The sequence below is a fragment of the Lytechinus variegatus genome, chromosome 3, assembly GCF_018143015.1.
Source record: "Lytechinus variegatus isolate NC3 chromosome 3, Lvar_3.0, whole genome shotgun sequence".
Lineage (NCBI taxonomy): Eukaryota > Metazoa > Echinodermata > Echinoidea > Temnopleuroida > Toxopneustidae > Lytechinus > Lytechinus variegatus.
This window is the reverse complement of record NC_054742.1, coordinates 10,627,410-10,640,906: the sequence shown is the minus strand read 5'-3', so window position 1 is coordinate 10,640,906 and position 13,497 is coordinate 10,627,410. Positions and strand designations below refer to the sequence as shown.

Genomic DNA, 13,497 nt, shown 5'->3' with positions numbered 1-13,497 from the left:
CACATCTGGCTCTACATGCATGCACAGTTTCATGGTAGTCATACAATCAGCAGCTGATATATTGGGCCATTTCATAAAGCTTTTTTGTAAGTTGAGTGTGAATTTAAGTATGACTGGTGATTCTTGTGGGAAATTATATTTACCATTAAATGTTCATTGGTGATTATCTAGCACATTAGAAAGGTTCAACAGTCGTTAAATTCACTCTTAAGTTACAAACAGCTTTATGAAACACCCACCTCGTCCAAAATAGCCCAATTACAATGGGGTCATTGCAGGATGATTTCTTATGTCACTTCAATCTATTTGTCAGTTATTCTCATTATTTATAATTAAAAAAAAACCTGTAATGCCGTCAAACATGCTTAAGTAGGATTCAAAAGGGTGAAAAATACTCCTTAAATGAGTAGGAATGACTTATTTTAATGTAAATATTTAGGATACTTACTACTATCTTTTGAGCAGTGTCTGAACTCAAAGCGAATGTGTGTATCTTTGAAGCTGTCCATAGGAACATTGAGCCTTAGGAGTTCATTCCAGCGAGGGGTTTGATTATGAACATACACCACTGATCTATATTCAGTTTCAGCTGCTTCATCGTCTACAAGGCATATGCAAGACTAGAAAATATAAAGAATGGATTCCACTTTTCAAAGTGTGACTCAGGTAAAATAAACATTAAAGTCTATCTAACAAAAAAAGAGAGCATTCTACTTTTTAAAATTGGCCTCGTCAATAAACTCAATAATCCTACATCTAACTCATTTAAATAAATTCTAATTCACTGATATTTAACCATAATTCAACATATTGCATCCTTTTTACTTTGGTAATCTTACACTAGGATATATACATGTACATGTTCTCAAACTGGTATACTTCTGCAGATCACTGAATCACTATCATGTCAATAAACATACAAAAGCCAAGTTTTAAGATGACCTCAAAAACACTTCTTGAGTTTTTTTGAGAGCTATTTCATTGTATGTAAAATACCACTTTGAATTGTGACCTCATGGCCCCAGAACCTTGTCTGATCATCATCACTAATAAATGCACACATGCATCATTTTAAAAATTGGTCCTTTAAACAATTCTTTAGTTCTCACTGAAAAATATTTTTAGGTAGGAGACCTTTGACCTCATTACTCTAATATCTAAAACACTCACCTTCCCTTCAATATGCATACAAGTATTTGGTTTGAAGTTGATCCATCAAACAGTTCTTCATTTATCGCAAGCATGACATATCTTTACCTATCTTGGTATATGACCACTGTTTCCTTTGAACTTGGACCTTGATACCCCCGGCCCCCCAAAATTAAATCATTGCAAATCCTTGGATCATGTTTGAAGTTAATCCATTTAATGGATATCATGAGAAGGAAACTGGGGTAAATGGACAGATGGCCCATGCTCCAGAAATAGACTTACAATCATTTTCCATTTTTCATCCAATGTACACATGGTCACCTCGATGTTTTTGCCAGCATTCTTATCATAAAATTCTCCTCTCTCTAATGCAATGAAGAGATCATTCCGCAAGTCACCTACAAAAGTAAAATACAAATATAAATGCAGTACTATTTCCCTTCTAAATATGAATATTCTTTTCAAATATTTCATAACTATGATTTGCCAACCATCTTTTTTTCTCCCAGTTTGGTCAATGACTATGCTATTGTACCCTCGATGAATAGGGTCGTGTCAGTTACATTAATTTCAATCAAATACTAATTGCTTTCAAGATGTCATTACCGACATCCATAGTTTCAATTTTTGGCAATCAGTCACTTTCATATCCTCTTAAGTTTTGGTTCCATACATGTACTTTAAGAAACTAACAATCACTAGCATTGTGTTTATGCCTTTGTCATCTCAATTAAAATACAAAAAGAATCAAGGAAGCATGCAATATTAAAGAACCACTTAAACAATGATTAATGACTAGAAAGGCCATGATCGTGTTCTCATGCACAGTATCTTATGACAACACAGATACTTATTTCATATATCATAGCACCTTCTCATTTGGTTCAAGTTTTTGGTTAATTTGAAACTGATAGCTTGGCTTTACAACACAAAATGTTTGCAATGGATAGCATATATATAAGAATGACACTTACTGCTTCAAGATCAGTACTTTGAACAATGATCTAGACTGGTCATTGCTATTTACAAACCTATGTGTTACAGAGCCCTTGTTACTTTTTCTACAGTAATGTATCACAGAATCCATTGATGGATATATTACCTGGCATGATGATATCACTGAATCCTAGTTTATGAGTAACACTGTGACCTTTGTTGAATAGAAGATGTTTCTCTTTCTTGAGGCTATCAAGATGACCATGAAGCATCAGAAGCTTTACAGTGATACCTACAATATAAACAATAATACCGGTTGAGGAATGATATCATTGTATTAAGGTTCACTCATGGAACATTCCTGTCAGTGTGTTAACATCCCACTCTTACAGCATCAGAAAGACACATAAAAGCATAATAGTTCATAAAAATTCAGTCACCTAGCTGAGAAATTGATACTTGGGTACCTCATTCTAAACATGAGGAGGTGATTGAAGTCATCCTGCCTAAACTCATCTGCCCAAATTAATATAGGTGGTTTTGAATCGGGGAGGAGGGGTTGAATCGAAGTGTATACAGATACAGTACCATGCATTCTTTTATGTTTTAATCAATGTACATTGAGATAGAGTCCGATAAAAATGCATTAACATTAGAACACTAAAGATTACAATTTTAATGAGAAAACTGTTTTTAATTAGTGAGTCCACAATTGTGTTAATTGATTTACATAAACAATGGGCTCATTAATGATGTAATCTTAGAAAACAGTGTCAATTCAGCACAATTAAGGTCATAATGTGCCTCATTATGGTAAGCTAGTAAAGCAATTTGAGATATTTCAACATTATACTACAAACTTTGCATTTTTTCTTGAGTGTTTGAATATTTCAGGAGGTTCTGATCTATCCTGTGTTTTTCTTACAACCCATCCCTTGAAAAACAACAATTAAACAGTCTTGGAGCCTCCTCTGGTGTTTTCTCTTCCGGCATTGGAGATGTGATCTGATTGTACATGTATATTATGTGTTAAAGTGAATACATACCATCAAAAGGTTCAGGGTAAAATAGCCATAATTCTATTATTTCTGTAGATCAAATCAGAAGATCAGAAGTAATGTCTGAGAACTTTTCACTGCAAATTAATTCAGGTGACAATTCACAATGCCTGTTTCATATTTTGAGGATCCATATTCACCAAACATTATTAACTAAATTTGTATTGTGGCAACAGAAATGTTTAAATGAAATGGGCCTTAATAAGTGCAGCAATATACCTATATTGCCAGATGCAGACATGCCCTTTCTACTTGTATTCCTGATGACTTGATCATGGAGTGATGCAAAGTCCTTCTCATCAGCTGTATTTGCTACACTGTAATTCAAATAAAAATCAATCATCAATATTTTTCATAAATCAATAGTATATACAAATAAATTTTAAGGCCCATATTCTAAAGTCCAAATCAACCTACATCATGGTTTAACTCTATGCTTAAATTATGAGAAGCCAAAAATTTTGTTTATATTGTATGTTTTTCATTATAACTATTTTCCCCAACCCTTTAACGGTTAAGACGATTTATAATTAATCATTCCCACATGATTATATATGATATGTGTGTCAAAAGATCAAATTAAATCAACCTGTTCTATGAGAAATTTGTTTCACAACAGACAAACCACAACCTCATACCAGAGTTCATTAAAATTAAGCCCAAGTTTAGAATACGGCCAAAAGTTTGTATGATCATTTAACATTGAAATCTGCTTAAAATTTGGCTATCCTCAATTTTATGTATACATTTCAACTGTCAAAAGCTGTATGAGAGGTGGATGCTTTGTTAATCTATTAAGATCACATACCTAAATTTCATGACTATTGTCTCTCAGATCTTTTGAGACCAATCTATGCCATCCCAAGATACATATGATCTTGTTATTGAAATATTTCAAGACATAATTTCAATACAAATTACCTTTCAATGACATTGCTTAACATTACACACCTTTGATATGTATCTTGTACTCACTATGGTTCATATGGATTAAGGATTCCCAAGAAGTCAAAGAAAAAAATATCAAATTCGTAGAGATGCTATCAAGATATCTGTAATTACGAAACCATCACTAAATCTCTTGGGGAGATTAACGTACCACATGCTGGTATACAGTATTTCAATATTTTAAAGCGCTACTGATTTTTTGGTGTGATAATTTCAGGGCTTCATTTTACAACATATCACAGACACAAGTGACGAATGGGAGATTGCAGCTCAGATTTTTAAAACAAAATCAATGCCAACCAATGGCTCTCAGCTAAAAGAATCTATTATTTCACCTTATCAAAATTGGTAGATGTTATGGTGTTTATATATTCAAACTTATTTCAAAATATTCCTTCAGTTGTTACTAAACTACAGTTTTCAGGCAAATTAACGCATTATGAACTAAAGGAAAGAAAAACAGATTAAAGGACAGATAATAAGAATGACAGAACTTGTAAGAATGAAGAGGCAGCAGAGATGCATCATCTCACAGCTATTTGTTCTGCACTGGGATAATAGCAACATTCATCATGATGATCAATAGAAGGTTCATTTTTTGCACTATTGTCTGTCAGACATGTTATTATTGCCTTCCATGATACACTGCATATAGCATAAGTGCAGGAGGTATAACTCCTACATGGCGCTCAAACATTCCAAGGATTTTAGTTCTCCTGGTTCGGGTAAGCTAATCAGAGATACAGGTCTCTTCAACTGTTACAATATGGTTTGGACTCATACACTGATGTACATCATCTAGAGACCTATCCAGTAGAGCACTACACTCCTCTACAATTATACTTACTATATTTTCATAACCTCTTCCTTGCCTTCTCTACCATCATCATCTGGCATCTTCAGAATGTGAGTGATCTTCAAGACTAGAGAAAACATAAAATGACAAGTTTGTGATTTATGTTGTGCAGATAGAAAATGATGCCTTACAAGCCAAGATCGATGCAGTTTCACAGTGCCATTTGTTTGTAAATGAATCCTCATAATGAAAGATATCGCCAAATAATTTTAACTTTACTTCCTCCAGTAATAGCTGATATGATTTTCTATGGTTTTCACATGGGAAATGAGTACCTTCTAGGATACTTCATATGCAATTTGTGTTATCAAACATCCTTTTTACATATATATTCAAACTGCAACTCAGTTGTTCACATATTTCTTATATCTAGATTAAGTAATTATGCAAATATTACCTCCATATCCATAGGGTCTTCTATAGTTTGGACTATTGGTTTTCTTGTCTATGTGCTTAGCTTGTTTCATCTGCCCACATCGTATGATATGACAGGTAAGATACAGATCCCTCTCCATGTCCTTGTTACTCATATCCTACAAAGTAGCAACAAAATAAAGGAGACGCAAAGAGAAATATATGATCAAATGTTCTATGACCCATGTCATTATATAATAAAGAAAAATAATTTGAAAAGTATTTTGACTGGAGTTGTATTCAAAATTTAAACCCAGATCTTATTATTATAAGCTGTTGGTAAGTTAAGAGCGACTTTAAGAACGACTGGTAAACCTTTCTTACGTGCTCAACCATCGCCTATGAATATACCAATCATCACAAGAATGGATCACCAGTCATTCTTAAAGTCGCTCTTAACTTACAAACAGCTTTATGAAACACCCACCTGATATACCATCTTTGCTGTTACCATTTTCTACCAATCCAGAGCACTGTTTTATAAAAACATGTCAACAATGGAAAGCTACAAACTTATGTCATATGCTCATGAAATGGTGGTTCCTGTGAAAAATCTGATGATTTTAACTTCATAAACAGGACCAAACAGTTGTAAAGGTTTCATTTATTCCAAACTAAAGACATAAGTTGGCTTCAGATTTCTAATAAATAGAACTATTAAGATTTTCAACTAAAATTAACTGAATGTCGGACTGCCTTTCTGCAGGAGAATGTAGGAATGGAATCTGATCTCAGCTTTACATAGTCATACTATCACGCTACTTACTGTGAAAATAGTGACTAGGTTACCGATCTTCTCTACATTCAGAGGAGCACCTTGTCTGTTGAACTTGGCTAGATACCGCTCTCTGAAAGTATAAAACAAAGATAATTTTTCTTAATGATTGGGTATATTGTGGAATCAATTTTCCTGATAACTTTGCTGACATGTCACCTTTACAACTCATCTGTTTAACCTAGAATGCATTTAAAACAAAACAAGATTTATAAAACTTGTACATATTGTGCACATTTAAATCACATATTAGGATCACACATTGTACTGATTGGCCTCTTGTTGGGAGGTAGTATCTTCATTAAATAGAGCTCCTGTGAGTAATGACCTGACCAAGCTTGCCCTTTAAATCATTGATGAATGGAGCAGCAATCAAGAGGCCACCAGGATGTAGCCAAGAAATCTCTTGAGTGATGCAATATTGTATAAAGTAGCAAATTATTAAACTTTTTGCATAGTGTAATTTCAGGTGATTTTTTTTACATTTTAACTTTGTGTATCATATAATTGTCCAAAGAGGTCACTGTCATTACAATGTGGACACCATGCTTGTACACGAAAGCATGTATTGTTTTTCATATAAGAAACATAATTTCAAACATTTGGTAGCACAAATAACAAAATATACAACTACTTTTTAAAAAATTGGTTTCATATTTACTTCTCCAGATACCTTTGTCAGAAAGCTTCAAATATGACTTAATAAAGTAACACATGAGTATAATATCATGTGAGATGAACATTCAGTTCTACAAAAATAAACCAATAATGACAGTATTCTAACCATCTCAATTGAGTTGTAGTGAAACTATAGCATTGCATAATAATAATTGTATTCATGGACTACAATTCAGGATAATATTCAGGACTTTCGACTACATCTGTTTTTAACTTCATCTGACAAAATGAATCATGATGGTAAATAGCAATTGGCCAATTATATTGAAATCACAAATAAAGTACAGATATGAACATCTTTTTTCCCCTACTCAGTATTCATTTACTTCAACAATATGAGAGATGGTTCAGTATAATGGTTCCTTCTAAATAACAAATGTTCTTTCAATCTGTCACAGGTTATAAGGCTCAATACAATTGAAAAGTTATGTTATAAATGCACACTTTACTACAAATAAAAACTGCAAATGTAATTGATTAATGTTTTTATCCCTGATATCAGAAAGGGTATACACTTACGTAATGAATGTTCCCTCTTTAGCATCATAGAGAGCAAAGAAAGCTTCCGCTGCTTCACCTGTATTGATCCCAAAGTTTACCAACTGAAGATGGAGATGGTGCGCAAAAGCTTCCACCGGTTCTGTTGTCTACAAACAAAATTCAAGCTCAATAAATATGCATTGCCAACAAAATTCCTATGCCAAAGTCAGTGATTATGACTAAAATATCATTTCATGACAGAACTGGGAGAAAAATACAAAAACTACAGGAGACAATAAAATTGGGCAACACTTCTATCTATAGGACTGAAAGGTTTTTAAACAATAGCATTATCATCAACAGCAGAGAAACTAAATACATGTATATGACCGGCTACCCCAAAACCAACAATAAGTCACCAGGTTTTCTGTAAATGGCCCAAAATATACATATATTTTTTATCTGAAAGTGTTATTCTTCTTCTTCATACTGTCAAAAGTAAAGTTGAATAAAAGACAAGACACAAAGAGTTTCTTTGATACCAGTTTCACTGACACTGCACAGTGTGCATATATTATGCTTGAGAGAACCCTTAACTTCAAACCTTGTTTTCTCCTTATAATTTGAAGCTCTCACTTAATTTCTTCTGTACCCAATCAAGTGGGTTATAGTTTATAAATTTGACAATGTACATATTATTTCAAAGCTAAGAATATGCTTTTTAAGCCCCAAAATTATTGGAATTCATTACGGGCAACTTATTAATGGTTTGGGGGTGACAAGTCACATAGAATATGAGATGTATTCACAGGACCTTAAAACAATACTTATTCTAAAAAGGATCATAGAATATCCATGTTCAGCATAAAAAAAAATTTGCAGGAGTTGTCATGGTCATTATTACAAAACAATTAAACATAAGGAGAGTTTTAAATGGGATGCATGAGAAATGAGAAGGGTTTCAAATTTAAAAAGCATGCAAATGTAGCATATTTCTAAGAATAAAGTCTTTATGTTAAAGAATGAACAGTATAACAGCTTGATTATCACTGAACTGACAAGAAAAAGTAAAATCAATGATGAAAAAAAAATATTGGTGTTTTGAGTATTGGAGAAGAGCTTGTTCTGGCATTGGATATTGTATTATGATTTTAAAAATACTTTTACAGCAGTTTTTTACAGGAAGTATTTATAAGAAATTATCCAATGAGCCCTAAAACTTCTATTTCTATGAATGATCAATTAAATTCAATGATCCGTGAATCAAATACTATCTTTTAACTTTAGAGGGACAATATGGCCTGTATTCTGAATTTGGGTTCAAATATGGTGTAAACTTGTGGTTTAACTATGGTAAGTCAATTAGGGCACAAATCCCTAACAGTACAAATCCAATTTATTCACTCATTTGACACTCAATTTGTCCATAATTGTCGTTGAATCTGAAGTAAATTTCTTTATTATGAAAGCAAAAGGAAACAAAGCAGTAAACATAAGAATTATGCAATATAAACAGAATTTTTAATTTTAATTTTTTTTTTTGAATTTTTGGCTCCCCATAATTTTAGTAGAGTTCGACCATGGTCTAAGTTAAACCTGACTTCAGAATACAGGCCCATAGGTCTACTTTACTCTTTTAATGCAACTAAGAAAATCTACATGTAATAACCTAACAATATTCAGATACCTAAGATGAATACTATCAAATTCCCTTCAAAATGGTTTTAATGAAGGGAGAAATAAACAAGAAAAACATTAATGAAAGACACTAAAGAATAAAAGACATGAAGTTTTTAAAGATTTTGGTGACTGCACATGTGAGCAGTTCCCTGAAATGTCCTGTTATTAAATTCATTTTTAATATCAATGATTCATGATGACTAAATACTTTTCCTCATAGAAACCTGTAGGACATACTTAATACACACGTAATTCAATTTCAACTTTCTTAGAAAATGACAACTTATGGAAATTATGACACATGGGGATGCTGCTAAAAGAATCGTAAGTCTAAAAACTCATCACTGTATCTTTATTCTTTACTGAATTTTTTCAAAACTTTCAATAATACTTTTCTTTCATTTTTCTGCTTATTCAAAGCCAGCTTGATTTCTGGGTAGACTTCCTTTAAAAGAAAGACTTTTTTATCAAAAATTAAAAAGACTAAATCTAGGTTATCGGTGCAAATTACCTGTGCCTGTGCACTTGGGTCTGGTACTTGCAATGAAATAAGTGATAGCAAAGGTTGCACCGAGGTTGCGACCGGCTGTAAGTGGACAGTTCCACGTCATACAGGGGGCGGACAGCATCACAACAAGGAGGCATGCCAGGATTTTCACACAAAACAGGTTAACAGTTAAATGAAGATGGTAGGATGAAGGTGAAAAGAATATGAATACACACAAATGAATAACCATAACAAAACAAGAAAGAAACATTGAAAAAGAAAATAGGTATTAGTCAAGGGAAATTATCTTATCTTCATGAAAATATTTAATACATTCTGAAATAATTCTCAAGGGTATATAGGTCATTGAAGACTACATGTAAACTGATTCTAAATCAAGCATGGAGGAAATTATACGTAATTATGTAATACCAATGCCCCTGCAAAATCTAAAATAAACCATACATCCAGTATTGAATTTTTAAGAATTTATCAATTGAAAAAATATGAATTTATTGCCCAAGAGTTGGCATAAGTAAATAGAGTCATAATTTTTTATTCTGATCAAATCAACAGATAAATATTAAAACTGGTTCTTATTGATTTAGGGAGAAAACCCTAGTATGGTAACATATAGGAAGTATACTGTACATAAATTGAACTAAACTTTTTTTTACTTGAATTCAAACTTAAAGACTTCTACTTGCTAGTGTACCAATATTATATGCCTTTAAAAAAAACTTTTTCGCACTATAAATTGGAATTATTCAACGTGTGTTAAAGAATTTTGGTATGTTTTATGCAAGAATAATTATCAATTTGTTAATAATGGTATGCTCAAATTCTTAAGATCTCCCCATACTTAACTAAATTGAGCTATATAAAAATAACACTAAAAATATACATGAACCTTTTAAGTGTCAAATCCCCCATTTACTTTTCTTAATTATCAAAACTATTCATCATCATCATCGTTATTATTAGATTATTATCATTCATTTTGATTTGTTTAATTCATAATAATAATTATAATTGCTTATATAATGCTTAACACTTACTTTATCAGAAGTCCCTATTAAAATTCTCTATAGTAATGGAGCATAATTACCCTGGCTTTAGCAGGTGTTAAGCGTGCTGCGTTTCAAGGAATACATTTCTACCAGGTACCCATTAATCTCAGTTTTTATAAGTTTTTTTTTTACGTTTTTCTACTTTTATTCATTTATTCACTTTAAAAAAATTATATTTCTGTTATTTGTTTATTTATTTATTCAATTGTGGGGGTCTACCATTGACATTAAAGGAAAAACACACATTTTACAAGTTAATTCTACTTTGATCAAATGTAATTTCCTATGCTACATGTACATACCAGTGCAGAAATTTTAGTTTCTTGGGCACTCCTCAGATGCTGAAAAAAAAATAGAATGTAAACACAGATGGTACTAATATACCCTTTATCATAGGCTCCAGCAAAGCATATGAAATAAATATACATAAATTATCAACCTTAAGAATTCATATATTTGTATGAGCGAAGAACCTTTTTTTTTGTCAAAATGTACTAAATGAACACTGCAGAAAGAAAATCCTCTGTGCAAATTTTTCTATTAGAATAAGATATCCATTGTTGTTTGAAAAATAAGATCATCAAAATAATGTGAATCTCAAAGTGGCAACTTGGTAAAGCAGATAGTGGACAAGTTGTAACGAAAAAGCTCCCATAAGGATGGAATCAGGAATGTTTTGGTTTTCTCTTTATACCCTTTTCCTTGGCAAAGTGATTTAAAACATTCTTAGTAAAGTAAAAAAAAAAAAAATATAGTAAACCTGTGTATAGGAGTAAATTCTTTTTATCACTATTACATCTCCTACAGTATGTGCCAAATTTGAAATCCCCATGAATGTAATGATCACAACTTTTGAAAGAAAACGCCATTAAATTTCAAGAATCTGCTTCTCTGATTTTTGAAGGCAACATTCCACTATGAATGGATTACCTTCTCAAGTCCACCCCAACAAAAAAAATATTTGAATAGATAGAGAAAAAAGTTTAATGCTGAAAATGTCATCAAAATTGGATGTCAAAAAGGGAATAATAAAGTTTCGCTTCATTTTACAGAAGTTATGCTCCTCCTGGCCAGAATGCAAATGAGGGAACTGATAATGTCACCAACACATTAATGTATTTCTTTTGTATTTTATTACATGAAGTATTTTATTTTTCTCCTCATTAAAAAATGAAAAGGAACTATAATGCAAACAATGAAAACAAATGAAAAGGTGAGTATGAAAGTGACACCATTGATTCTCTCATTTGTATATCACTGTGTTTTGGGCATATAACTGTCTCAGGGAAATGTGCATAACTTGTGCATACATATGCATAAATGTCAATAACTTTCCTATTTTACAGCTGATTTTGATGAAGTTTTCAGCATCATGCGAGTTTGACTTTTCTACTTTCATAAAATCAACTTTTTAATTGGGTGAACTTGAACTTAAATTAAGGGTATAATGAACAATGAAAGTAAATAGTTGATATTCTTACCACTTGATGTAGTTTTACCAGACTACATTGGTTACTGTCTATGATTTCACCATCTACACTCGGTACTAGATCCAATTCAAGTCTGCAATTTCCCCAATCCACTCTGTTCATGATTGTACCTTTGACCTCTTTACTCATGCCTAATGTCATTGTCCCTGGTAGAAGTTGACTTCTAAGATTAATAACCTCCAGCATGATCTTCTTCAGCTCTTTGAACCAGTCCATTTTATGTTTCTACAAATAAAACAAGGATTTACCTTGTCAATGTCCTTTTAATTCTTAAAAAGCATTTTTTCCAATCTGTGGATAAACAATACTTGATTTTTACTTTATTAAAGCCCAATTACTTCAAATAATGCAAATTACATTGGAATACCATCCATTCTTCCAACTTTATACAAAAGTGCACTGACAGTTAAGTTTTCTAATCTGTTGATTCTATGCAAAGTATTGCAATTTGATATTTGAGGAATAGTGCATTCTCTTGTAAATTTCACATTTTATTTTTAAAAGGCCCTTTTAAACTTATCTTACAAATTCATTATTTATCTAATGATGGGGCCTGATTATGAATCCATACTTCAGAAAGCTACAAGATATTATATCCAATCTTTTTAACGCCCATTCCATGATTGAGAAACGGTTTTATTCAAAATGAAAAAAAAACACTGCTTGGTTGGGAACCAGACCCCAATGTTTCTTCAAGCCTAAAATCCCCAAAATAGTTTAAACTTTAAGGCATTGGTAACATCAGGATATAGTGATATGGGCATAGACAGTGCAACACACAGAAACCATGTACCTGTCAGATGAATTATTGACAGTATGTTGATACCCTGATATTGCAAAATCATGGATATTTTTTTTTGGAATAGCTGACAAATATGTCTTGTAATTCCTGTCTGACCTACATGTAAATGATTGTAATTATGATTTAAATATGATAAGCTGCGGAATCAGTTATTTTCATTTTTAAGTCCTACATGTAGACAAGAAATCAACAGATGAAATGAACAAAAGTACATGTACTACATGTAAGTATGGACAATTCATACTACCCCCTCCCCCATTCCAGTTTAATATACATTGTAAAGCATATGTCTCTTGAAACAGTTGGATCAGGATGATAATTGATATTTAAAACCTGTTTCAATGGATGCATGCATTTTGCAATTTTTCATTGAAAATATATTTGTCAGGATTCTGACAAAAATGAAAAATCTGCATATTTACTTTTCCTATTTCCCTTTTACAAAACAATGTTTTTTCAACACTAGGAAAGGGCTATAATCTTCTTTGTTTTTATACATGTACAGTGTACATGTATGACATGCAATCACTAAAATGGTTATATGTTAAAAGGCCTAATTTCAGGCTTGGCAAGAGAACTGACTCAGAAACAAGGAGGGAAGAAATATGACTCACACATATTATAAACTAGCATGCAGTGGCACCTGTAAACAAACTCATACACAAATATGC

At 32.2% G+C, this 13,497-nt stretch overlaps 1 protein-coding gene across 12 annotated transcripts in view; it reads right to left on the bottom strand.

Moving 5' to 3' along the window:
- The window catches only part of LOC121410196 (dedicator of cytokinesis protein 3-like), a 117,943-nt gene that overhangs the window by 66,709 nt on the left and 37,737 nt on the right, over positions 1 to 13,497 (bottom strand). For 11 of the 12 annotated variants that reach the window (XM_041602119.1, XM_041602110.1, XM_041602111.1 and 8 more), the window contains exons 6-16: positions 12,016 to 12,249; positions 10,837 to 10,875; positions 9,489 to 9,563; positions 7,337 to 7,464; positions 6,131 to 6,212; positions 5,348 to 5,483; positions 4,942 to 5,017; positions 3,366 to 3,463; positions 2,255 to 2,380; positions 1,435 to 1,550; positions 449 to 620 (exon numbers count right to left, since the gene is read on the bottom strand). In XM_041602119.1, the coding sequence (XP_041458053.1) occupies positions 449 to 620; positions 1,435 to 1,550; positions 2,255 to 2,380; positions 3,366 to 3,463; positions 4,942 to 5,017; positions 5,348 to 5,483; positions 6,131 to 6,212; positions 7,337 to 7,464; positions 9,489 to 9,563; positions 10,837 to 10,875; positions 12,016 to 12,249 (1,282 nt within the window). The remainder of the gene's footprint in view (positions 1 to 448; positions 621 to 1,434; positions 1,551 to 2,254; positions 2,381 to 3,365; positions 3,464 to 4,941; positions 5,018 to 5,347; positions 5,484 to 6,130; positions 6,213 to 7,336; positions 7,465 to 9,488; positions 9,564 to 10,836; positions 10,876 to 12,015; positions 12,250 to 13,497) is intronic. The other variant, XM_041602116.1, reaches the window with a different exon arrangement.